The sequence below is a fragment of the Esox lucius genome, chromosome 20 (genome assembly GCF_011004845.1).
Source record: "Esox lucius isolate fEsoLuc1 chromosome 20, fEsoLuc1.pri, whole genome shotgun sequence".
In the NCBI taxonomy this organism is placed as follows: domain Eukaryota; kingdom Metazoa; phylum Chordata; class Actinopteri; order Esociformes; family Esocidae; genus Esox; species Esox lucius.
Window position 1 is genome coordinate 34,597,295 of NC_047588.1, and position 22,966 is coordinate 34,620,260.

General features: G+C 50.1%; 2 protein-coding genes, 20 non-coding genes and 4 pseudogenes across 22 annotated transcripts; 2 read left to right on the forward strand and 24 right to left on the reverse strand.

The window, feature by feature from the left end:
• Nucleotides 1-162: 162 nt before the first annotated feature.
• LOC114829805 lies at nucleotides 163-290 on the reverse strand (annotated as a pseudogene).
• A 465-nt stretch (nucleotides 291-755) lies between these two features.
• On the reverse strand, nucleotides 756-874 carry LOC114829828. Its single transcript, XR_003777676.1, has one exon. It is a non-coding gene; the product is annotated as a 5S ribosomal RNA (ribosomal RNA).
• Nucleotides 875-1,397: 523 nt separating this feature from the next.
• On the reverse strand, nucleotides 1,398-1,561 carry LOC114829796. Its single transcript, XR_003777651.2, has one exon. It is a non-coding gene; the product is annotated as a U1 spliceosomal RNA (small nuclear RNA).
• A 465-nt stretch (nucleotides 1,562-2,026) lies between these two features.
• LOC114829827 lies at nucleotides 2,027-2,145 on the reverse strand. The gene has a single exon (XR_003777675.1). It is a non-coding gene; the product is annotated as a 5S ribosomal RNA (ribosomal RNA).
• A 523-nt stretch (nucleotides 2,146-2,668) lies between these two features.
• Nucleotides 2,669-2,832, reverse strand: LOC114829794. The gene has a single exon (XR_003777649.2). It is a non-coding gene; the product is annotated as a U1 spliceosomal RNA (small nuclear RNA).
• A 465-nt stretch (nucleotides 2,833-3,297) lies between these two features.
• LOC117593537 lies at nucleotides 3,298-3,416 on the reverse strand. Its single transcript, XR_004574983.1, has one exon. It is a non-coding gene; the product is annotated as a 5S ribosomal RNA (ribosomal RNA).
• Nucleotides 3,417-3,932: 516 nt separating this feature from the next.
• LOC114829793 lies at nucleotides 3,933-4,073 on the reverse strand (annotated as a pseudogene).
• Nucleotides 4,074-4,538: 465 nt separating this feature from the next.
• LOC114829795 lies at nucleotides 4,539-4,657 on the reverse strand. The gene has a single exon (XR_003777650.1). It is a non-coding gene; the product is annotated as a 5S ribosomal RNA (ribosomal RNA).
• A 523-nt stretch (nucleotides 4,658-5,180) lies between these two features.
• On the reverse strand, nucleotides 5,181-5,344 carry LOC114829792. Its single transcript, XR_003777647.2, has one exon. It is a non-coding gene; the product is annotated as a U1 spliceosomal RNA (small nuclear RNA).
• An 832-nt stretch (nucleotides 5,345-6,176) lies between these two features.
• On the reverse strand, nucleotides 6,177-6,340 carry LOC117593565. Its single transcript, XR_004575012.1, has one exon. It is a non-coding gene; the product is annotated as a U1 spliceosomal RNA (small nuclear RNA).
• A 524-nt stretch (nucleotides 6,341-6,864) lies between these two features.
• Nucleotides 6,865-7,028, reverse strand: LOC117593573. The gene has a single exon (XR_004575020.1). It is a non-coding gene; the product is annotated as a U1 spliceosomal RNA (small nuclear RNA).
• Nucleotides 7,029-7,857: 829 nt separating this feature from the next.
• Nucleotides 7,858-8,021, reverse strand: LOC117593575. Its single transcript, XR_004575022.1, has one exon. It is a non-coding gene; the product is annotated as a U1 spliceosomal RNA (small nuclear RNA).
• Nucleotides 8,022-8,545: 524 nt separating this feature from the next.
• Nucleotides 8,546-8,709, reverse strand: LOC117593567. The gene has a single exon (XR_004575014.1). It is a non-coding gene; the product is annotated as a U1 spliceosomal RNA (small nuclear RNA).
• A 524-nt stretch (nucleotides 8,710-9,233) lies between these two features.
• LOC117593541 lies at nucleotides 9,234-9,397 on the reverse strand. The gene has a single exon (XR_004574987.1). It is a non-coding gene; the product is annotated as a U1 spliceosomal RNA (small nuclear RNA).
• Nucleotides 9,398-9,929: 532 nt separating this feature from the next.
• LOC114829855 lies at nucleotides 9,930-10,093 on the reverse strand. Its single transcript, XR_003777694.2, has one exon. It is a non-coding gene; the product is annotated as a U1 spliceosomal RNA (small nuclear RNA).
• A 465-nt stretch (nucleotides 10,094-10,558) lies between these two features.
• Nucleotides 10,559-10,677, reverse strand: LOC117593552. Its single transcript, XR_004574999.1, has one exon. It is a non-coding gene; the product is annotated as a 5S ribosomal RNA (ribosomal RNA).
• A 524-nt stretch (nucleotides 10,678-11,201) lies between these two features.
• LOC117593557 lies at nucleotides 11,202-11,365 on the reverse strand. Its single transcript, XR_004575004.1, has one exon. It is a non-coding gene; the product is annotated as a U1 spliceosomal RNA (small nuclear RNA).
• A 524-nt stretch (nucleotides 11,366-11,889) lies between these two features.
• On the reverse strand, nucleotides 11,890-12,053 carry LOC117593532. The gene has a single exon (XR_004574978.1). It is a non-coding gene; the product is annotated as a U1 spliceosomal RNA (small nuclear RNA).
• A 532-nt stretch (nucleotides 12,054-12,585) lies between these two features.
• Nucleotides 12,586-12,749, reverse strand: LOC117593569. The gene has a single exon (XR_004575016.1). It is a non-coding gene; the product is annotated as a U1 spliceosomal RNA (small nuclear RNA).
• Nucleotides 12,750-13,273: 524 nt separating this feature from the next.
• LOC117593540 lies at nucleotides 13,274-13,437 on the reverse strand. Its single transcript, XR_004574986.1, has one exon. It is a non-coding gene; the product is annotated as a U1 spliceosomal RNA (small nuclear RNA).
• A 532-nt stretch (nucleotides 13,438-13,969) lies between these two features.
• On the reverse strand, nucleotides 13,970-14,133 carry LOC117593558. Its single transcript, XR_004575005.1, has one exon. It is a non-coding gene; the product is annotated as a U1 spliceosomal RNA (small nuclear RNA).
• Nucleotides 14,134-14,961: 828 nt separating this feature from the next.
• On the reverse strand, nucleotides 14,962-15,142 carry LOC117593576 (annotated as a pseudogene).
• A 53-nt stretch (nucleotides 15,143-15,195) lies between these two features.
• On the forward strand, nucleotides 15,196-16,276 carry LOC117593463. The gene is made up of 2 exons (XM_034288736.1): nucleotides 15,196-15,724; nucleotides 15,805-16,276. Exons 1-2 carry the CDS (start codon nucleotides 15,411-15,413, stop codon nucleotides 16,187-16,189), a joined length of 699 nt encoding a protein of 232 aa, XP_034144627.1. The 5' UTR covers nucleotides 15,196-15,410; the 3' UTR covers nucleotides 16,190-16,276.
• On the forward strand, nucleotides 16,208-21,553 carry LOC117593483. The gene is made up of 10 exons (XM_034288866.1): nucleotides 16,208-16,250; nucleotides 16,501-16,934; nucleotides 17,110-17,472; nucleotides 17,617-17,807; nucleotides 17,899-18,235; nucleotides 18,392-19,016; nucleotides 19,125-19,313; nucleotides 19,761-20,227; nucleotides 20,330-21,212; nucleotides 21,492-21,553. The coding sequence occupies exons 1-10, from the start codon at nucleotides 16,208-16,210 to the stop codon at nucleotides 21,551-21,553; spliced, it is 3,594 nt and encodes a 1,197-aa protein (XP_034144757.1).
• A 520-nt stretch (nucleotides 21,554-22,073) lies between these two features.
• On the reverse strand, nucleotides 22,074-22,201 carry LOC114829804 (annotated as a pseudogene).
• Nucleotides 22,202-22,666: 465 nt separating this feature from the next.
• Nucleotides 22,667-22,785, reverse strand: LOC114829837. Its single transcript, XR_003777685.1, has one exon. It is a non-coding gene; the product is annotated as a 5S ribosomal RNA (ribosomal RNA).
• Between the last annotated feature and the right edge of the window lie 181 nt (nucleotides 22,786-22,966).

Genomic DNA, 22,966 nt, shown 5'->3' on the forward strand with positions numbered 1-22,966 from the left:
TAAATTCCTTGGGAAAAAACTAAATAGGAGGCATGGAAGCAGTTATTGCCATCTATCAGTTCAATCTGTCCTGAAGTTCAATTAATTCTGTTTAACTCACACACTGACAAACACCATATAATTACTTATCCCACGCTCCAAACTTCCAGCCAATCACGATCAGGGGCAATTGCACTACTCTACGGCGCATCCCCATTCGCAGGGGTCAGCACAGCCGGAGTGCAATGGCCGAGCCTCGCCCTGGGTGAACCGCCTTGGTGATCACGGTGTCTCCCTTGCCAGGTAAGTATGAGTTGTACAGGTCCGCGGAGGGGTGGCCATTACAGTGCCAACGTTTCCGCCTGACGGTGGGTCACTTAGAGCCTTACAATGTCACATCTCTGGACCGCCACAGCCTCACGTCCTATAGAGCCATTACAAAGCATGTCTAGAAATGCAGATGCGGGCAGAGCACTTGCAAGTACTTTATTGTTTGTTTAGCCCATCTTGTGAGCGCATCCCTCTTTTCCTGTTTTACAACACTGCTGAACTGGTAGAAATGCAAATGCCCCCTTCCCCCGATTTCAATGTGTTTAAGCAGAGTGGATTCACAAGCCAATGCCCAATGAGCACGCATTAGCGCGTTCAGACGAGCCCAGGAGAAACGTACAGAACCCACACTCGACCGGGGGGCCAGTTGCATTCAGTGAACTACACGTTGAATGAAGCCATCAGGATGAGAAAATAAACCAAGAGCACACCCTAGTGGGGGAAAAAGCTTACAGCACCTGGTATTCCCAGGCGGTCTCCCATCCAAGTACTAACCAGGCCCGACCCTGCTTAGCTTCCGAGATCGGACGAGATCGGGCGTATTCAGGCTGGTATGGCCGTAAGCGAGGGAACACTCGCCGGGGCGCTTTATAAAGGGATCAGTATCAAAAAAGAGCATGACACGGGAAAGCTGTTATTTAGCAAAATAAGGCAATCACAGTGAAAAAGCACTCACATTTGGAGGACATATCTTTGAACCCTGTCAAGCATTTCCATTACTAAGTGACTGTGCTATCTAGCTCCAGCCTAGGTCCCCATTTCAATGTGGACTGTAGCACACTGCAGGCCAATAGAGGCTGCCCCCCGCTAACTGGTGCCGCTTGACTAATTGACCAAGCTTGAGAAGGTGTCTTCTCTGTCCACATTTTCTGGGGTTAGAGGTTGTATTAAGTAGTCCGGCATATACGGCCTGAAACAAAGAGGGAAACAAAGACAGACCTGGGCATGATTTGGGGGCAGACGGCGACCTAAAGATGAGCTTGAACACGCTTTAAGGGAGAGGAAGAGGAGGTACACAAGGGCACAGACCTGACAGGTGGGAGAGGCACCTGGAGCGAGGAGGGCACATTTGTCATTCAACACTAGATCAGGGGAGAGCGCGAACGCAGTCCCCCACTACCAGAAATTATGCAATCGAGATTTCCACATTTGGGAAATTCGCAGGGGTCAGCACAGCCGCAGTGCAATGGCTGAGCCTCGCCCTGGGTGAACCGCCTTGGTGATCACGGTGTCTCCCTTGCCAGGTAAGTATGAGTTGTACAGGTCCGCGGAGGGGTGGCCATTACAGTGCCAACGTTTCCGCCTGACGGTGGGTCACTTAGAGCCTTACAATGTCACATCTCTGGACCGCCACAGCCTCACGTCCTATAGAGCCATTAAAAAGCATGTCTAGAAATGCAGATGCGGGCAGAGCACTTGCAAGTACTTTATTGTTTGTTTAGCCCATCTTGTGAGTGCATCCCTCTTTTCCTGTTTTACAACACTGCTGAACTGGTAGAAATGCAAATGCCCCCTTCCCCCGATTTCAATGTGTTTAAGCAGAGTGGATTCACAAGCCAATGCCCAATGAGCATGCATTAGCGCGTTCAGGCGAGCCCAGGAGAAACGTACAGAACCCACACTGGACCGGGGGGGCAGTTGCATTTAGTGAACTACACGTTGAATGAAGCCATCAGGATGAGAAAATAAACCAAGAGCACACCCTAGTGGGGGAAAAAGCTTACAGCACCTGGTATTCCCAGGCGGTCTCCCATCCAAGTACTAACCAGGCCCGACCCTGCTTAGCTTCCGAGATCGGACGAGATCGGGCGTATTCAGGCTGGTATGGCCGTAAGCGAGAGAACACTCGCCGGGGCGCTTTATAAAGGGATCAGTATCAAAAAAGAGCATGACACGGGAAAGCTGTTATTTAGCAAAATAAGGCAATCACAGTGAAAAAGCACTCACATTTGGAGGAGATATCTTTGAACCCTGTCAAGCATTTCCATTACTAAGTCACTGTGCTATCTAGCTCCAGCCTAGGTCCCCGTTTCAATGTGGACTGTAGCACACTGCAGGCCAATAGAGGCTGCCCCCCGCTAACTGCTGCCGCTTGACTAATTGACCAAGCTTGAGAAGGTGTCTTCTCTGTCCACATTTTCTGGGGTTAGAGGTTGTATTAAGTAGTCCGGCATATACGGCCTGAAACAAAGAGGGAAACAAAGACAGACCTGGGCATGATTTGGGGGCAGACGGCGACCTAAAGATGAGCTTGAACACGCTTAAAGGGAGAGGAAGAGGAGGTACACAAGGGCACAGACCTGACAGGTGGGAGAGGCACCTGGAGCGAGGAGGGCACATTTGTCATTGAACACTAGATCAGGGGAGAGCGCGAACGCAGTCCCCCACTACCAGAAATTATGCAATCGAGATTTCCACATTTGGGAAATTCGCAGAGGTCAGCACAGCCGGAGTGCAATGGCTGAGCCTCGCCCTGGGTGAACCGCCTTGGTGATCACGGTGTCTCCCTTGCCAGGTAAGTATGAGTTGTACAGGTCCGCGGAGGGGTGGCCATTACAGTGCCAACGTTTCCGCCTGACGGTGGGTCACTTAGAGCCTTACAATGTCACATCTCTGGACCGCCACAGCCTCACGTCCTATAGAGCCATTACAAAGCATGTCTAGAAATGCAGATGCGGGCAGAGCACTTGCAAGTACTTTATTGTTTGTTTAGCCCATCTTGTGAGCGCATCCCTCTTTTCCTGTTTTACAACACTGCTGAACTGGTAGAAATGCAAATGCCCCCTTCCCCCGATTTCAATGTGTTTAAGCAGAGTGGATTCACAAGCCAATGCCCAATGAGCACGCATTAGCGCGTTCAGACGAGCCCAGGAGAAACGTACAGAACCCACACTCGACCGGGGGGCCAGTTGCATTTAGTGAACTACACGTTGAATGAAGCCATCAGGATGAGAAAATAAACCAAGAGCACACCCTAGTGGGGGAAAAAGCTTACAGCACCTGGTATTCCCAGGCGGTCTCCCATCCAAGTACTAACCAGGCCCGACCCTGCTTAGCTTCCGAGATCGGACGAGATCGGGCGTATTCAGGCTGGTATGGCCGTAAGCGAGGGAACACTCGCCGGGGCGCTTTATAAAGGGATCAGTATCAAAAAAGAGCATGACACGGGAAAGCTGTTATTTAGCAAAATAAGGCAATCACAGTGAAAAAGCACTCACATTTGGAGGAGATATCTTTGAACCCTGTCAAGCATTTCCATTACTAAGTGACTGTGCTATCTAGCTCCAGCCTAGGTCCCCATTTCAATGTGGACTGTAGCACACTGCAGGCCAATAGAGGCTGCCCCCCGCTAACTGGTGCCGCTTGACTAATTGACCAAGCTTGAGAAGGTGTCTTCTCTGTCCACATTTTCTGGGGTTAGAGGTTGTATTAAGTAGTCCGGCATATACGGCCTGAAACAAAGAGGGAAACAAAGACAGACCTGGGCATGATTTGGGGGCAGACGGCGACCTAAAGATGAGCTTGAACACGCTTAAAGGGAGAGGAAGAGGAGGTACACAAGGGCACAGACCTGACAGGTGGGAGAGGCACCAGGAGGGCACGTTTGTCATTGAACACTAGATCAGGGGAGAGCGCGAACACAGTCCCCCACTACCAGAAATTATGCAATCGAGATTTCCACATTTGGGAAATTCGCAATGGCCAAGCCTCGCCCTGGGTGAACCGCCTTGGTGATCACGGTGTCTCCCTTGCCAGGTAAGTATGAGTTGTACAGGTCCGCGGAGGGGTGGCCATTACAGTGCCAACGTTTCCGCCTGACGGTGGGTCACTTAGAGCCTTACAATGTCACATCTCTGGACCGCCACAGCCTCACGTCCTATAGAGCCATTACAAAGCATGTCTAGAAATGCAGATGCGGGCAGAGCACTTGCAAGTACTTTATTGTTTGTTTAGCCCATCTTGTGAGCGCATCCCTCTTTTCCTGTCATACAACACTGCTGAACTGGTAGAAATGCAAATGCCCCCTTCCCCCGATTTCAATGTGTTTAAGCAGAGTGGATTCACAAGCCAATGCCCAATGAGCACGCATTAGCGCGTTCAGGCGAGCCCAGGAGAAACGTACAGAACCCACACTGGACCGGGGGGGCAGTTGCATTTAGTGAACTACACGTTTAATGAAGCCATCAGGATGAGAAAATAAACCAAGAGCACACCCTAGTGGGGGAAAAAGCTTACAGCACCTGGTATTCCCAGGCGGTCTCCCATCCAAGTACTAACCAGGCCCGACCCTGCTTAGCTTCCGAGATCGGACGAGATCGGGCGTATTCAGGCTGGTATGGCCGTAAGCGAGAGAACACTCGCCGGGGCGCTTTATAAAGGGAACAGTATCAAAAAAGAGCATGACACGGGAAAGCTGTTATTTAGCAAAATAAGGCAATCACAGTGAAAAAGCACTCACATTTGGAGGAGATATCTTTGAACCCTGTCAAGCATTTCCATTACTAAGTCACTGTGCTATCTAGCTCCAGCCTAGGTCCCCGTTTCAATGTGGACTGTAGCACACTGCAGGCCAATAGAGGCTGCCCCCCGCTAACTGGTGCCGCTTGACTAATTGACCAAGCTTGAGAAGGTGTCTTCTCTGTCCACATTTTCTGGGGTTAGAGGTTGTATTAAGTAGTCCGGCATATACGGCCTGAAACAAAGAGGGAAACAAAGACAGACCTGGGCATGATTTGGGGGCAGACGGCGACCTAAAGATGAGCTTGAACACGCTTAAAGGGAGAGGAAGAGGAGGTACACAAGGGCACAGACCTGACAGGTGGGAGAGGCACCTGGAGCGAGGAGGGCACGTTTGTCATTGAACACTAGATGAGGGGAGAGCGCGAACGCAGTCCCCCACTACCAGAAATTATGCAATCGAGATTTCCACATTTGGGAAATTCGCAGGGGTCAGCACAGCCGGAGTGCAATGGCCGAGCCTCGCCCTGGGTGAACCGCCTTGGTGATCACGGTGTCTCCCTTGCCAGGTAAGTATGAGTTGTACAGGTCCGCGGAGGGGTGGCCATTATTACAGTGCCAACGTTTCCGCCTGACGGTGGGTCACTTAGAGCCTTACAGTGTCACATCTCTGGACCGCCACAGCCTCACGTCCTATAGAGCCATTAAAAAGCATGTCTAGAAATGCAGATGCGGGCAGAGCACTTGCAAGTACTTTATTGTTTGTTTAGCCCATCTTGTGAGCGCATCCCTCTTTTCCTGTCATACAACACTGCCCAACTGGTAGAAATGCAAATGCCCCCTTCCTCCTAATTGACCAAGCTTGAGAAGGTGTCTTCTCTGTCCACATTTTCTGGGGTTAGAGGTTGTATTAAGTAGTCCGGCATATACGGCCTGAAACAAAGAGGGAAACAAAGACAGACCTGGGCATGATTTGGGGGCAGACGGCGACCTAAAGATGAGCTTGAACACGCTTAAAGGGAGAGGAAGCGGGCAGAGCACTTGCAAGTACTTTATTGTTTGTTTAGCCCATCTTGTGAGCGCATCCCTCTTTTCCTGTCATACAACACTGCCCAACTGGTAGAAATGCAAATGCCCCCTTCCCCCTAATTGACCAAGCTTGAGAAGGTGTCTTCTCTGTCCACATTTTCTGGGGTTAGAGGTTGTATTAAGTAGTCCGGCATATACGGCCTGAAACAAAGAGGGAAACAAAGACAGACCTGGGCATGATTTGGGGGCAGACGGCGACCTAAAGATGAGCTTGAACACGCTTAAAGGGAGAGGAAGAGGAGGTACACAAGGGCACAGACCTGACAGGTTGGGAGAGGTACCTGGAGCAAGGAGGGCACATTTGTCATTGAAAACTAGATCAGGGGAGAGCGCAAACGCAATCCCCCACTACCAGAAATTATGCAATCGAGATTTCCACATTTGGGAAATTCGCAGGGGTCAGCACAGCCGCAGTGCAATGGCCGAGCCTCGCCCTGGGTGATCCGCCTTGGTGATCACGGTGTCTCCCTTGCCAGGTAAGTATGAGTTGTACAGGTCCGCGGAGGGGTGGCCATTACAGTGCCAACGTTCCCGCCTGACGGTCGGTCACTTAGAGCCTTACAATGTCACATCTCTGGACCGCCACATCCTCACGTCCTATAGAGCCATTAAAAAGCATGTCTAGAAATGCAGATGCGGGCAGAGCACTTGCAAGTACTTTATTGTTTGTTTAGCCCATCTTGTGAGCGCATCCCTCTTTTCCTGTCATACAACACTGCCCAACTGGTAGAAATGCAAATGCCCCCTTCCCCCTAATAGACCAAGCTTGAGAAGGTGTCTTCTCTGTCCACATTTTCTGGGGTTAGAGGTTGTATTAAGTAGTCCGGCATATACGGCCTGAAACAAAGAGGGAAACAAAGACAGACCTGGGCATGATTTGGGGGCAGACGGCGACCTAAAGATGAGCTTGAACACGCTTAAAGGGAGAGGAAGAGGAGGTACACAAGGGCACAGACGTGACAGGTGGGAGAGGCACCAGGAGGGCACGTTTGTCATTGAACACTAGATCAGGGGAGAGCGCGAATGCAGTCCCCCACTACCAGAAATTATGCAATCGAGATTTCCACATTTGGGAAATTCGCAGGGGTCAGCACAGCCGCAGTGCAATGGCCGAGCCTCGCCCTGGGTGAACCGCCTTGGTGATCACGGTGTCTCCTTTGCCAGGTAAGTATGAGTTGTACAGGTCCGCGGAGGGGTGGCCATTACAGTGCCAACGTTCCCGCCTGACGGTCGGTCACTTAGAGCCTTACAATGTCACATCTCTGGACCGCCACATCCTCACGTCCTATAGAGCCATTAAAAAGCATGTCTAGAAATGCAGATGCGGGCAGAGCACTTGCAAGTACTTTATTGTTTGTTTAGCCCATCTTGTGAGCGCATCCCTCTTTTCCTGTCATACAACACTGCCCAACTGGTAGAAATGCAAATGCCCCCTTCCCCCTAATTGACCAAGCTTGAGAAGGTGTCTTCTCTGTCCACATTTTCTGGGGTTAGAGGTTGTATTAAGTAGTCCGGCATATACGGCCTGAAACAAAGAGGGAAACAAAGACAGACCTGGGCATGATTTGGGGGCAGACGGCGACCTAAAGATGAGCTTGAACACGCTTAAAGGGAGAGGAAGCGGGCAGAGCACTTGCAAGTACTTTATTGTTTGTTTAGCCCATCTTGTGAGCGCATCCCTCTTTTCCTGTCATACAACACTGCCCAACTGGTAGAAATGCAAATGCCCCCTTCCCCCTAATTGACCAAGCTTGAGAAGGTGTCTTCTCTGTCCACATTTTCTGGGGTTAGAGGTTGTATTAAGTAGTCCGGCATATACGGCCTGAAACAAAGAGGGAAACAAAGACAGACCTGGGCATGATTTGGGGGCAGACGGCGACCTAAAGATGAGCTTGAACACGCTTAAAGGGAGAGGAAGAGGAGGTACACAAGGGCACAGACCTGACAGGTTGGGAGAGGTACCTGGAGCAAGGAGGGCACATTTGTCATTGAAAACTAGATCAGGGGAGAGCGCAAACGCAGTCCCCCACTACCAGAAATTATGCAATCGAGATTTCCACATTTGGGAAATTCGCAGGGGTCAGCACAGCCGCAGTGCAATGGCCGAGCCTCGCCCTGGGTGATCCGCCTTGGTGATCACGGTGTCTCCCTTGCCAGGTAAGAATGAGTTGTACAGGTCCGCGGAGGGGTGGCCATTACAGTGCCAACGTTCCCGCCTGACGGTCGGTCACTTAGAGCCTTACAATGTCACATCTCTGGACCGCCACATCCTCACGTCCTATAGAGCCATTAAAAAGCATGTCTAGAAATGCAGATGCGGGCAGAGCACTTGCAAGTACTTTATTGTTTGTTTAGCCCATCTTGTGAGCGCATCCCTCTTTTCCTGTCATACAACACTGCCCAACTGGTAGAAATGCAAATGCCCCCTTCCCCCTAATAGACCAAGCTTGAGAAGGTGTCTTCTCTGTCCACATTTTCTGGGGTTAGAGGTTGTATTAAGTAGTCCGGCATATACGGCCTGAAACAAAGAGGGAAACAAAGACAGACCTGGGCATGATTTGGGGGCAGACGGCGACCTAAAGATGAGCTTGAACACGCTTAAAGGGAGAGGAAGAGGAGGTACACAAGGGCACAGACGTGACAGGTGGGAGAGGCACCAGGAGGGCACGTTTGTCATTGAACACTAGATCAGGGGAGAGCGCGAATGCAGTCCCCCACTACCAGAAATTATGCAATCGAGATTTCCACATTTGGGAAATTCGCAGGGGTCAGCACAGCCGGAGTGCAATGGCCGAGCCTCGCCCTGGGTGAACCGCCTTGGTGATCACGGTGTCTCCTTTGCCAGGTAAGTATGAGTTGTACAGGTCCGCGGAGGGGTGGCCATTACAGTGCCAACGTTCCCGCCTGACGGTCGGTCACTTAGAGCCTTACAATGTCACATCTCTGGACCGCCACATCCTCACGTCCTATAGAGCCATTAAAAAGCATGTCTAGAAATGCAGATGCGGGCAGAGCACTTGCAAGTACTTTATTGTTTGTTTAGCCCATCTTGTGAGCGCATCCCTCTTTTCCTGTCATACAACACTGCCCAACTGGTAGAAATGCAAATGCCCCCTTCCCCCTAATAGACCAAGCTTGAGAAGGTGTCTTCTCTGTCCACATTTTCTGGGGTTAGAGGTTGTATTAAGTAGTCCGGCATATACGGCCTGAAACACAGAGGGAAACAAAGACAGACCTGGGCATGATTTGGGGGCAGACGGCGACCTAAAGATGAGCTTGAACACGCTTAAAGGGAGAGGAAGAGGAGGTACACAAGGGCACAGACGTGACAGGTGGGAGAGGCACCAGGAGGGCACGTTTGTCATTGAACACTAGATCAGGGGAGAGCGCGAACGCAGTCCCCCACTACCAGAAATTATGCAATCGAGATTTCCACATTTGGGAAATTCGCAGGGGTCAGCACAGCCGGAGTGCAATGGCCGAGCCTCGCCCTGGGTAAACCGCCTTGGTGATCACGGTGTCTCCCTTGCCAGGTAAGTATGAGTTGTACAGGTCCGCGGAGGGGTGGCCATTACAGTGGCAACGTTCCCGCCTGACGGTCGGTCACTTAGAGCCTTACAATGTCACATCTCTGGACCGCCACATCCTCACGTCCTATAGAGCCATTAAAAAGCATGTCTAGCAATGCAGATGCGGGCAGAGCACTTGCAAGTACTTTATTGTTTGTTTAGCCCATCTTGTGAGCGCATCCCTCTTTTCCTGTCATACAACACTGCCCAACTGGTAGAAATGCAAATGCCCCCTTCCCCCTAATAGACCAAGCTTGAGAAGGTGTCTTCTCTGTCCACATTTTCTGGGGTTAGAGGTTGTATTAAGTAGTCCGGCATATACGGCCTGAAACAAAGAGGGAAACAAAGACAGACCTGGGCATGATTTGGGGGCAGACGGCGACCTAAAGATGAGCTTGAACACGCTTAAAGGGAGAGGAAGAGGAGGTACACAAGGGCACAGACCTGACAGGTTGGGAGAGGAACCTGGAGCAAGGAGGGCACATTTGTCATTGAAAACTAGATCAGGAGAGAGCGCAAACGCAGTCCCCCACTACCAGAAATTATGCAATCGAGATTTCCACATTTGGGAAATTCGCAGGGGTCAGCACAGCCGCAGTGCAATGGCCGAGCCTCGCCCTGGGTGATCCGCCTTGGTGATCACGGTGTCTCCCTTGCCAGGTAAGTATGAGTTGTACAGGTCCGCGGAGGGGTGGCCATTACAGTGCCAACGTTTCCGCCTGACGGTGGGTCACTTAGAGCCTTACAATGTCACATCTCTGGACCGCCACAGCCTCACGTCCTATAGAGCCATTAAAAAGCATGTCTAGAAATGCAGATGCGGGCAGAGCACTTGCAAGTACTTTATTGTTTGTTTAGCCCATCTTGTGAGTGCATCCCTCTTTTCCTGTTTTACAACACTGCTGAACTGGTAGAAATGCAAATGCCCCCTTCCCCCGATTTCAATGTGTTTAAGCAGAGTGGATTCACAAGCCAATGCCCAATGAGCACGCATTAGCGCGTTCAGGCGAGCCCAGGAGAAACGTACAGAACCCACACTGGACCGGGGGGGCAGTTGCATTTAGTGAACTACACGTTGAATGAAGCCATCAGGATGAGAAAATAAACCAAGAGCACACCCTAGTGGGGGAAAAAGCTTACAGCACCTGGTATTCCCAGGCGGTCTCCCATCCAAGTACTAACCAGGCCCGACCCTGCTTAGCTTCCGAGATCGGACGAGATCGGGCGTATTCAGGCTGGTATGGCCGTAAGCGAGAGAACACTCGCCGGGGCGCTTTATAAAGGGATCAGTATCAAAAAAGAGCATGACACGGGAAAGCTGTTATTTAGCAAAATAAGGCAATCACAGTGAAAAAGCACTCACATTTGGAGGAGATATCTTTGAACCCTGTCAAGCATTTCCATTACTAAGTCACTGTGCTATCTAGCTCCAGCCTAGGTCCCCGTTTCAATGTGGACTGTAGCACACTGCAGGCCAATAGAGGCTGCCCCCCGCTAACTGCTGCCGCTTGACTAATTGACCAAGCTTGAGAAGGTGTCTTCTCTGTCCACATTTTCTGGGGTTAGAGGTTGTATTAAGTAGTCCGGCATATACGGCCTGAAACAAAGAGGGAAACAAAGACAGACCTGGGCATGATTTGGGGGCAGACGGCGACCTAAAGATGAGCTTGAACACGCTTAAAGGGAGAGGAAGAGGAGGTACACAAGGGCACAGACCTGACAGGTTGGGAGAGGTACCTGGAGCAAGGAGGGCACATTTGTCATTGAAAACTAGATCAGGGGAGAGCGCAAACGCAGTCCCCCACTACCAGAAATTATGCAATCGAGATTTCCACATTTGGGAAATTCGCAGGGGTCAGCACAGCCGCAGTGCAATGGCCGAGCCTCGCCCTGGGTGATCCGCCTTGGTGATCACGGTGTCTCCCTTGCCAGGTAAGTATGAGTTGTACAGGTCCGCGGAGGGGTGGCCATTACAGTGCCAACGTTCCCGCCTGACGGTCGGTCACTTAGAGCCTTACAATGTCACATCTCTGGACCGCCACATCCTCACGTCCTATAGAGCCATTAAAAAGCATGTCTAGAAATGCAGATGCGGGCAGAGCACTTGCAAGTACTTTATTGTTTGTTTAGCCCATCTTGTGAGCGCATCCCTCTTTTCCTGTCATACAACACTGCCCAACTGGTAGAAATGCAAATGCCCCCTTCCCCCTAATAGACCAAGCTTGAGAAGGTGTCTTCTCTGTCCACATTTTCTGGGGTTAGAGGTTGTATTAAGTAGTCCGGCATATACGGCCTGAAACAAAGAGGGAAACAAAGACAGACCTGGGCATGATTTGGGGGCAGACGGCGACCTAAAGATGAGCTTGAACACGCTTAAAGGGAGAGGAAGAGGAGGTACACAAGGGCACAGACGTGACAGGTGGGAGAGGCACCAGGAGGGCACGTTTGTCATTGAACACTAGATCAGGGGAGAGCGCGAACGCAGTCCCCCACTACCAGAAATTATGCAATCGAGATTTCCACATTTGGGAAATTCGCAGGGGTCAGCACAGCCGGAGTGCAATGGCCGAGCCTCGCCCTGGGTGAACCGCCTTGGTGATCACGGTGTCTCCCTTGCCAGGTAAGTATGAGTTGTACAGGTCCGCGGAGGGGTGGCCATTACAGTGCCAACGTTCCCGCCTGACGGTCGGTCACTTAGAGCCTTACAATGTCACATCTCTGGACCGCCACATCCTCACGTCCTATAGAGCCATTAAAAAGCATGTCTAGCAATGCAGATGCGGGCAGAGCACTTGCAAGTACTTTATTGTTTGTTTAGCCCATCTTGTGAGCGCATCCCTCTTTTCCTGTCATACAACACTGCCCAACTGGTAGAAATGCAAATGCCCCCTTCCCCCTAATAGACCAAGCTTGAGAAGGTGTCTTCTCTGTCCACATTTTCTGGGGTTAGAGGTTGTATTAAGTAGTCCGGCATATACGGCCTGAAACAAAGAGGGAAACAAAGACAGACCTGGGCATGATTTGGGGGCAGACGGCGACCTAAAGATGAGCTTGAACACGCTTAAAGGGAGAGGAAGAGGAGGTACACAAGGGCACAGACCTGACAGGTTGGGAGAGGTACCTGGAGCAAGGAGGGCACATTTGTCATTGAAAACTAGATCAGGAGAGAGCGCAAACGCAGTCCCCCACTACCAGAAATTATGCAATCGAGATTTCCACATTTGGGAAATTCGCAGGGGTCAGCACAGCCGCAGTGCAATGGCCGAGCCTCGCCCTGGGTGATCCGCCTTGGTGATCACGGTGTCTCCCTTGCCAGGTAAGTATGAGTTGTACAGGTCCACGGAGGGGTGGCCATTACAGTGCCAACGTTCCCGCCTGACGGTCGGTCACTTAGAGCCTTACAATGTCACATCTCTGGACCGCCACATCCTCACGTCCTATAGAGCCATTAAAAAGCATGTCTAGAAATGCAGATGCGGGCAGAGCACTTGCAAGTACTTTATTGTTTGTTTAGCCCATCTTGTGAGCGCATCCCTCTTTTCCTGTCATACAACACTGCCCAACTGGTAGAAATGCAAATGCCCCCTTCCCCCTAATTGACCAAGCTTGAGAAGGTGTCTTCTCTGTCCACATTTTCTGGGGTTAGAGGTTGTATTAAGTAGTCCGGCATATACGGCCTGAAACAAAGAGGGAAACAAAGACAGACCTGGGCATGATTTGGGGGCAGACGGCGACCTAAAGATGAGCTTGAACACGCTTAAAGGGAGAGGAAGAGGAGGTACACAAGGGCACAGACGTGACAGGTGGGAGAGGCACCAGGAGGGCACGTTTGTCATTGAACACTAGATCAGGGGAGAGCGCAAACGCAGTCCCCCACTACCAGAAATTATGCAATCGAGATTTCCACATTTGGGAAATTCGCAGGGGTCAGCACAGCCGGAGTGCAATGGCCGAGCCTCGCCCTGGGTGAACCGCCTTGGTGATCACGGTGTCTCCCTTGCCAGGTAAGTATGAGTTGTACAGGTCCGCGGAGGGGTGGCCATTACAGTGCCAACGTTCCCGCCTGACGGTCGGTCACTTAGAGCCTTACAATGTCACATCTCTGGACCGCCACATCCTCACGTCCTATAGAGCCATTAAAAAGCATGTCTAGAAATGCAGATGCGGGCAGAGCACTTGCAAGTACTTTATTGTTTGTTTAGCCCATCTTGTGAGCGCATCCCTCTTTTCCTGTCATACAACACTGCCCAACTGGTAGAAATGCAAATGCCCCCTTCCCCCTAATTGACCAAGCTTGAGAAGGTGTCTTCTCTGTCCACATTTTCTGGGGTTAGAGGTTGTATTAAGTAGTCCGGCATATACGGCCTGAAACAAAGAGGGAAACAAAGACAGACCTGGGCATGATTTGGGGGCAGACGGCGACCTAAAGATGAGCTTGAACACGCTTAAAGGGAGAGGAAGAGGAGGTACACAAGGGCACAGACCTGACAGGTTGGGAGAGGTACCTGGAGCAAGGAGGGCACATTTGTCATTGAAAACTAGATCAGGGGAGAGCGCAAACGCAGTCCCCCACTACCAGAAATTATGCAATCGAGATTTCCACATTTGGGAAATTCGCAGGGGTCAGCACAGCCGCAGTGCAATGGCCGAGCCTCGCCCTGGGTGATCCGCCTTGGTGATCACGGTGTCTCCCTTGCCAGGTAAGTATGAGTTGTACAGGTCCGCGGAGGGGTGGCCATTACAGTGCCAACGTTCCCGCCTGACGGTCGGTCACTTAGAGCCTTACAATGTCACATCTCTGGACCGCCACATCCTCACGTCCTATAGAGCCATTAAAAAGCATGTCTAGAAATGCAGATGCGGGCAGAGCACTTGCAAGTACTTTATTGTTTGTTTAGCCCATCTTGTGAGCGCATCCCTCTTTTCCTGTCATACAACACTGCCCAACTGGTAGAAATGCAAATGCCCCCTTCCTCCTAATTGACCAAGCTTGAGAAGGTGTCTTCTCTGTCCACATTTTCTGGGGTTAGAGGTTGTATTAAGTAGTCCGGCATATACGGCCTGAAACAAAGAGGGAAACAAAGACAGACCTGGGCATGATTTGGGGGCAGACGGCGACCTAAAGATGAGCTTGAACACGCTTAAAGGGAGAGGAAGCGGGCAGAGCACTTGCAAGTACTTTATTGTTTGTTTAGCCCATCTTGTGAGCGCATCCCTCTTTTCCTGTCATACAACACTGCCCAACTGGTAGAAATGCAAATGCCCCCTTCCCCCTAATTGACCAAGCTTGAGAAGGTGTCTTCTCTGTCCACATTTTCTGGGGTTAGAGGTTGTATTAAGTAGTCCGGCATATACGGCCTGAAACAAAGAGGGAAACAAAGACAGACCTGGGCATGATTTGGGGGCAGACGGCGACCTAAAGATGAGCTTGAACACGCTTAAAGGGAGAGGAAGAGGAGGTACACAAGGGCACAGACGTGACAGGTGGGAGAGGCACCTGGAGCGAGGAGGGCACATTTGTCATTGAACACTAGATCAGGGGAGAGCGCGAACACAGTCCCCCACTACCAGAAATTATGCAATCGAGATTTCCACATTTGGGAAATTCGCAGGGGTCGAGTCTACAGTAGCGCAACGACTGTAGACAGTTACGCGTTCTGTTTGGTCTAGAGTCTACAGTCACTGTAGACTCTAGACCAAACAGAACGCGTAACTGTCTACAGTCGCTTGCGTCACTTGAAAAAAAATCTCATTAGCAGCCTCGCAAAAATCGCATTAGCCCCGTATTTGGACCCGACTTTCGCTCATTACTTTATTCGTATATCATTCATTGTCTTGGGATTTGGTGGAAGTTATCTGAGACCCTTGGAGACCTTAACCAACGTTTTTGTTTTGTGCGAATTGGTCTAGTTTTTCTCTTGATCGAGCCATTTCGGAGACCCACTGTTACGATCTTGCTGAGTTTACTGTCACTGTCAGTTTTGTATGTCAATGAAGATGGCGAGCCCAGTAATCCGCGTAATCAACCCAGATGCCCCTCCATATCGTCAGCAGGCCGTATTGGTGGCGACAAAAGAGGCCCGTTACTATCGGGAGAAAAGGATGCTCTTTCCCAAACCTCCACAGGAGCTGCGGAACCAGGCTACAGCCTTGGCTCATGCAGAGAAGCTCCTTCGAGCGGAGGGTATCCACACTCCTTCGCGTCAGCTGTGCCTGGGAAAGCTGGTGATTCCATTTGGCCAGTATGAAAACGCATCTTTTCACTGGCTTGTGGAAAACGATGTGGGCTACTTGAAGTAGTAAGTATATTATATTTAATACCATTGGAGGCAATGCATTTATTATACAATTTTAATGGCATGCTTATAATAAATGGCAGTATACTTGACAAGCACAGATCAGAGGAGACCACCCAACATAGGGAGGGAGAGAGAGTGAACCAGGGAGTGAAAGACTACCTCAATGAATATGCAGAGAGTTTCCCACAAGTCTGCATTCTCCTGGAGGCCAACATCGACAGGTGTATTTACGGTCAGAGAGGGTTTGAGGAAAGCACCTTTCAGGAGATGTGGACTCTCTACAGCAAGTACCCCACCCAAAAGGACAGGCCAGAGCTATTCAGTGAGGAGGAGAAGGAGATAATAAAGAAAGCATACAGTTCTGTGAGGAGGTGGCTGCACACACCAGTGACCCACATCACAAGTGTGCAGATGAAGCGGTTCAGGAAATATATTGTTGACAAGGAGCAAGTAAGTTGTATGTAATGGGAAGAGCAGAATAGCATGGTAAATTATTTTCATATTAGAGATATTTTAATCACTAAATGTTTTTGTTTGCTTTTGATAATTAAAAGCTGGTACATCATAAAATCTATATAGTTACAATAAATTTTGTTGTCCAGCAACCGCAGGCAAGCACCTCCAAGTGTGATCCTTCATCATGGCCAGGGGACGACAGTGAACTGTTAGCTGCAAGCTAGGCTGTTGAAGGTAGGGGAGTTACAGAGTAAACAGACATGAAACCGTAAAAAATGTAAAAATTATACAAAACAACTTTGTTTGGAAAATTCCCACAGACACAATCAAACAGTTCGAGCCCCCTGTCCGGCCCAAGCAGCCCGAGCCCCCTGTCCGGCCCAAGAAGCCCGAGCCCCCTGTCCGGCCCAAGCAGCCCGAGCCCGCTGTCCGGCCCAAGCAGCCCGAGCCCGCTGTCCGGCCCAAGAAGCCCGAGCCCGCTGTCCGGCCCAAGCAGCCCGAGCCGCCTGTCCGGCCCAAGAAGCTTGAACCCGCTGTCCGGCCCAAGAAGCTCGAACCCGCTGTCCGGCCCAAGAAGCTCGAGCCCCCTGTCCGGCCCAAGCAGACCGAGCCCGCTGTCCGGCCCAAACAGCCCGAGCCCCCTGTCCGGCCCAAACAGCCCGAGCCCCCTGGCCAACTCACAGAGTCCCCGTCCACAGCACAGGATCATGAGGGTCAGCCTTTTCCCACGGAATCACCTCTGAGTGACTCCCCTGTAAGTAAAATTCACATTATATGCAAACAATGTCAAGGAGAACAATTTGTTTAACATGTTGGTTTTTTTTTTTTTTTTAATTGGTTGTATGTTTTGACATTCATTTGTACTAACCAAAGTAATGTAAAATAATAAGTAATAACTAAGTGTGTTTTGTATGTGTTGTGTGTTGCAGGTGGAGCTAGAGGGTTGGGTGCGTCTGTGGGAAAACCCCAATGGCATCCCATCTGCAGACATTTCCTGGCTCAAAGACCACAATGAAAGAGGGCTGTTCACACCCGTTCAAATCTATAAGGACAAAAGTGGTCTGTTCAGGAGGCGACGGGTGATGAAATCGGACCGCATGTGGTTTTACCCAGAAGAACCTCCCGGCTACGTCAGGGGTGCCCCGCCAACTCCACAACAGTTTTTTCGGAGTCGTGTTTTTGTGTGGCGTCCTGTTGGAGTGTGGAGGTACTCCCTGAAGTGTCCTCGAGGGGATCAGTGTCTGGGTAGAGGACGGAACGTGCACCTCTACAAGTCTGGCTATCACCACCGGGTATAACTCACTTCACCTTTGTTAGAGTTTTTACATTAGTTTATTACTATGTATGTAAACATGCAAGACAAAAAAAGAGCACAGAAAGCCATATCCTGCTATTGGCCTTTTTTTAATAGGATTTTCTCCCCATATGTACTTTAGGTACGTCACATCTGTGACGTGTCCACCTGGTACACCATGCTCACTGAGGTCCTGTGCTGTGGACCATGTACAAAAGCGGCCAGAAGCGGAGAAGGTGGCACAATGGGTCGGTGGCTTGCGTGGGATGCCGCTATTTTGTCCCAGCTTAGCGAGGCTCACCAAGCTATGTTCCCTGCCATCCTCACCAGCAAGTGAGTATACTGAACATAATGTGTGCGTTTGACAGACCTGGAAGTGTCACTCAAATCCACCTGAACATATTGATTGTGACTCTACTTATAGGCGTGGCGTGGATAGGACTGTTGTGCGCCTTCTGAGGGACCGGACGGAAGGGAACACCATGGTCAAGGTGTGGCGGCAGATACAGGAGAACCACGTTGAAGAGTACCTTCAGCGTAAGGACCTGTACACCACACTCCTCATGACTGTCGTGAAACCTGGAGGGATCGTTTCTGCACTAAGGCACACTTTCCAGGCTCCACCTCCTCCAAGAGAGCTCCCCTCCGCGCGGCTCCTGCGCCACGCCTTCCTGCTGGCGGAGGCCAGCAACGTGCAGGATTACCGGAGCCAGATCCTCTCCACTTTTGGCACTGTGCTGAAAATGGATTCCACCAAGAAAGTATGTAAATCATGCAAAACATCTTGCAGTATTGTTTGGTTTTTTATTAAGTTTTAAATTGAACCCATTTTCACATTGTTGTAAAGTGATTAAGAAAAATCACATATCAATAAAATCTAACAGGTTATCTCATTATGCACACTTGACATGTTTTAGGTGGTGAAGAAGCTGTCTGGGGAGGGTGGAGGCTCAGCTGAGTGGTTCACCAGCATCGGAAACGAGCACTCCCAGATAGTTTCATTTGTGCTGACCTGTGAGGAGTCCACAGAGAAGCTGAAACCGATGTGCCTTGGGGTCATGGAGAGGTTCCGGCTGGCCAATCAACCAGTCCCAAAAATTATATACGTGGACCGTGGGTGTTGCCGTGCGCAGGGCCCAACAGCGCTGGGGATTTTGTTCCAGCCTTGGGTGGACAACGGGATGGTTGTGCGTCTGGACATCTTTCACTGGATCCACCGGTTTGATGCAGCCATACGCACAGAGTCCCACTCGAAGTATGCTGCATTCAAGTCTGCGCTAGCTGGGGGAGTGCTGGCCTATAACCGCTCAGACCTGGAGCTGCTCATCAAGGCCATGAGAGCCAAGGACCCGGCAACGCTGATGACTGTGTCAGATGAGGATATTGTCCGCCTCTACATTACCAGGGAGCACCTCAAACACCACGTGCGAAGGGTCACACTGGGAGCTCAGGAAACATTCCGGCTCATCCATCTGGCCATTGAGGAGCTGAAAGGTCCCGCAGGGCTGGACGAGAGCGGAGTGAGCCTTTTCAAAACACCTGGTATAAAAGACCTCATTCAAAAAAGTTATTACAACATTGATACGGATAGAGTTGCATACAAAGTGAACATAACTCACTGTATGCATGCATGTATGTATGTATTTACAGAGGCCATTGATGAGATGTGGGCAGGCCAGCAGCGACACCTGGAGTGCATCCAGGATCCACCAGACATGAACATGTATAGGGTGGCGCGTACCACAACCATTAACAATGTGGACCTACCCTACTACAAATGTCTGCGTGGAAGCAACAGCCTGGAAGGATTCCACAAAGCTCTGCCGAACATGATTCCAGGTACACAGGTGTATTCTCTATACTTGTAACAAATTAAATATGTGACCCTGTCATTAAGCAATAATGACAGGAGAGGGGGTGCGATTGTACTGAATATATCACAGCTGTGATTTGGATATAGCTTTAATACAACCATTCTACAATTGCCATTTATTAGTTAACAGTAATAAGCCACAACAGATTATGATTTGTTTCTTTTTTTAATCATTTATTTTCCTCCGCCAACACAAAAAGATCTGCAACTGGACTTCGGACTTGACTTTTGCCAAGCAACACAAACAAAACATTTATTAGAACACCTGTAAAGCGGAGTGATACATGTAGTTAAAAGTCCCCGTGCAGTAACGCTCAATATAGGAACTCATGGAATGCCCATTGTCCAATCAAACTAATTAGTTGAAAAAGTGGAACTAACTGTTGTATAATACCTTCAATTTTGATTTTCAGGTCCCCACTGTGCAGCACGGCCCTATCAGGTTTACCTGATCAGTGGCATTGCACGGTGGAACTCTGACAGGAGCGGGGATGCCGTGTTTGGTGGCAAAGGACGGCACCACAGGACCTATTCGGCGCCGCTGATTGATCGCCTCAACGCTCGCTGTCAGCAGCTGTTCGGAGAGACTGTGGAGGAGAATTTCCGGGCCCCTGCTGATGTCTCTTCCAACGAGCTGCTCGGGTTGGAGTACCTGTTCAGCCAGAGCACGGGGGAATCTGGGCCCTTCTCTCTTCAGGACATTGTCAACGATGGACCTGGTCCAGAAGAGGAGGTGCTCCGACCTGGGCAGCCTGATCCAGATGACGCAGACGAGGCGTACCAGAGCGATGTGGAGGCACACGACCGTGCGCTGGATGCCGTCCTGCCCCACATCACACTCACCAGCGACGAAACCGCCACTGTTCACCCTCCGGCCTTTGTGAGTAGCCGTGTGTCTGCTAGAATGAAATACAATGCACCAGTTACTGAAAAAGACAACATATTTGAACTTACCACATTCATATGGCTTTTTCTTTTACAGGAGGATGCCTGCAGTCCAAACCCTCTTCCTGGCTTTCCTAAGTTGGAAATGTTCTGCTCTGTGCTGGTGGAGATTGGCCTGGCAGAAGAAAAGCTGTCACTCACCACCGAGCAGAGAAACCAGGTCCTTAAAGCCTGGAATGCCGTGGAGGAGCATGACAAGCAGCCACAAAAGTTCAACCAGTTGTACAGAACACACTGGGGCAACACCCTCTACTGCCGCACAAAAAGGGACGATCTTGTTGACGCTGCTCTGATACAGAGGGTAAAGATGGCCAAGCGCTACGCACCAGCGCAACAGGACATCAGTGCTCAGCACAACAGGCTGATGTACACGCTGGTGAAACTGTTGTGGTTGCGCTCACCTCAAGGCTCTCGCAACAGTCCTGAGAAGAGAACCCTCTTGAAGGCGTACGAGCGAGTCCAGCACCGGATTTTAGTGGAGGATCCAGTCCTGTGCAAAGCAGGCATTCCTCTACCCAAGATTAACAGCAAGACTGTGCAGGACTTTATCCGTCGCCAAGAGAGGCTCCTCAACTTGCACGCCACAAAACAGCCCTCCACCATCACTAAGACCACCTCCATCTCATCTGCAGACCTTCCACCAGCACCACATCAGCCTGCAGTCCTCCCTCCACCAGACTACCCCCTGATGGAATATGTGCCCACACCCAGCACAGCAGGGACCAAGGTGTTAAAGGGAAGGACAGATATGATGGCACCACTCTCCCGGCCTCAGCCACCGATGCCACATTTGCTACTGCCACCACCAGTGAGAAAACCCAACGCCCCCTCTACCATCACCAGACCTGTGCCCTCCCTCTCTGCATCTACAGCAACCCCAGGAATTGCTGGCCCCTCCACATGGCCCATAATGCCTGCTAGTGAGGCAAATCCAGGGATTGATGGTCCACCTAAATCAGTCCCTCCAACTCTGCCCAAAATGCCTACTACAATTGGCACAGCACACAGTAGTACTTCATTCTGGGCAAGAGCTACGCAATTCAAGCGGAAGCATAAGGAACACTCCTCAGAAGTAGGAGCCAAAGTGTCAAGGGTGCAAAATCTCCCTGTCTGTACACTCTGTGGCCAAACAACCCAGGGACATAAAAAATACAAAAAAAAGAGTTTCTGCCCTACAAATATGATGTCCCCATCAAAAGGTCTGGACAACAAAGTGTACAGCAGCTACGAACACTTCACCTCTGTTGTTGACAAGTTGTAGTAATATAAATATGTTGTAATAAATCTGTAAATATGGGACGGTTGCATTGTACATATGGTAAATAGGCTTTGATTTTATGACATTTTATATTGTCTAACTTATATTGTCTACACTGTAGTGCTGTGTTTTTTATAAGTGTTCCCCAATATACATGCACTTTATTCATTAAAGTGGTCAGTGCTACAGTAACAGTTGTGGAATATCAATTAATGAATTGAACAATGGGGTTATATTTGTATGTATCAAAACATAAAGACACAGATAAAGTAACTGAGGTAAGGAAATGTGCCAATAGCACAATGAAATCAGATCATTTTGCACATATTTTAGTAGAAAAGGTAAAGCCACAAAACAACAATAAATTCCTTGGGAAAAAACTAAATAGGAGGCATGGAAGCAGTTATTGCCATCTATCAGTTCAATCTGTCCTGAAGTTCAATTAATTCTGTTTAACTCACACACTGACAAACACCATATAATTACTTATCCCACGCTCCAAACTTCCAACCAATCACGATCAGGGGCAATTGCACTACTCTACGGCGCATCCCCATTCGCAGGGGTCAGCACAGCCGGAGTGCAATGGCCGAGCCTCGCCCTGGGTGAACCGCCTTGGTGATCACGGTGTCTCCCTTGCCAGGTAAGTATGAGTTGTACAGGTCCGCGGAGGGGTGGCCATTACAGTGCCAACGTTTCCGCCTGACGGTGGGTCACTTAGAGCCTTACAATGTCACATCTCTGGACCGCCACAGCCTCACGTCCTATAGAGCCATTACAAAGCATGTCTAGAAATGCAGATGCGGGCAGAGCACTTGCAAGTACTTTATTGTTTGTTTAGCCCATCTTGTGAGCGCATCCCTCTTTTCCTGTCATACAACACTGCTGAACTGGTAGAAATGCAAATGCCCCCTCCCCCGATTTCAATGTGTTTAAGCAGAGTGGATTCACAAGCCAATGCCCAATGAGCACGCATTAGCGCGTTCAGGCGAGCCCAGGAGAAACGTACAGAACCCACACTGGACCGGGGGGGCAGTTGCATTTAGTGAACTACACGTTGAATGAAGCCATCAGGATGAGAAAATAAACCAAGAGCACACCCTAGTGGGGGAAAAAAGCTTACAGCACCTGGTATTCCCAGGCGGTCTCCCATCCAAGTACTAACCAGGCCCGACCCTGCTTAGCTTCCGAGATCGGACGAGATCGGGCGTATTCAGGCTGGTATGGCCGTAAGCGAGAGAACACTCGCCGGGGCGCTTTATAAAGGGAACAGTATCAAAAAAGAGCATGACACGGGAAAGCTGTTATTTAGCAAAATAAGGCAATCACAGTGAAAAAGCACTCACATTTGGAGGAGATATCTTTGAACCCTGTCAAGCATTTCCATTACTAAGTCACTGTGCTATCTAGCTCCAG

Coding starts and splice junctions, on each gene's coding strand:
- LOC117593463 (XM_034288736.1), top strand. CDS start 15,411: ATGTCAATGAAGATGGCGAGCCCAGTAATCCGCGTAATCAACCCAGAT. Junction 15,725..15,804: donor GATGTGGGCTACTTGAAGTA/GTAAGTATATTA, acceptor AATAAATGGCAG/TATACTTGACAAGCACAGAT.
- LOC117593483 (XM_034288866.1), top strand. CDS start 16,208: ATGGTAAATTATTTTCATATTAGAGATATTTTAATCACTAAAT. Junction 16,251..16,500: donor AGATATTTTAATCACTAAAT/GTTTTTGTTTGC, acceptor AAATTCCCACAG/ACACAATCAAACAGTTCGAG. Junction 17,808..17,898: donor CCTGCCATCCTCACCAGCAA/GTGAGTATACTG, acceptor CTCTACTTATAG/GCGTGGCGTGGATAGGACTG.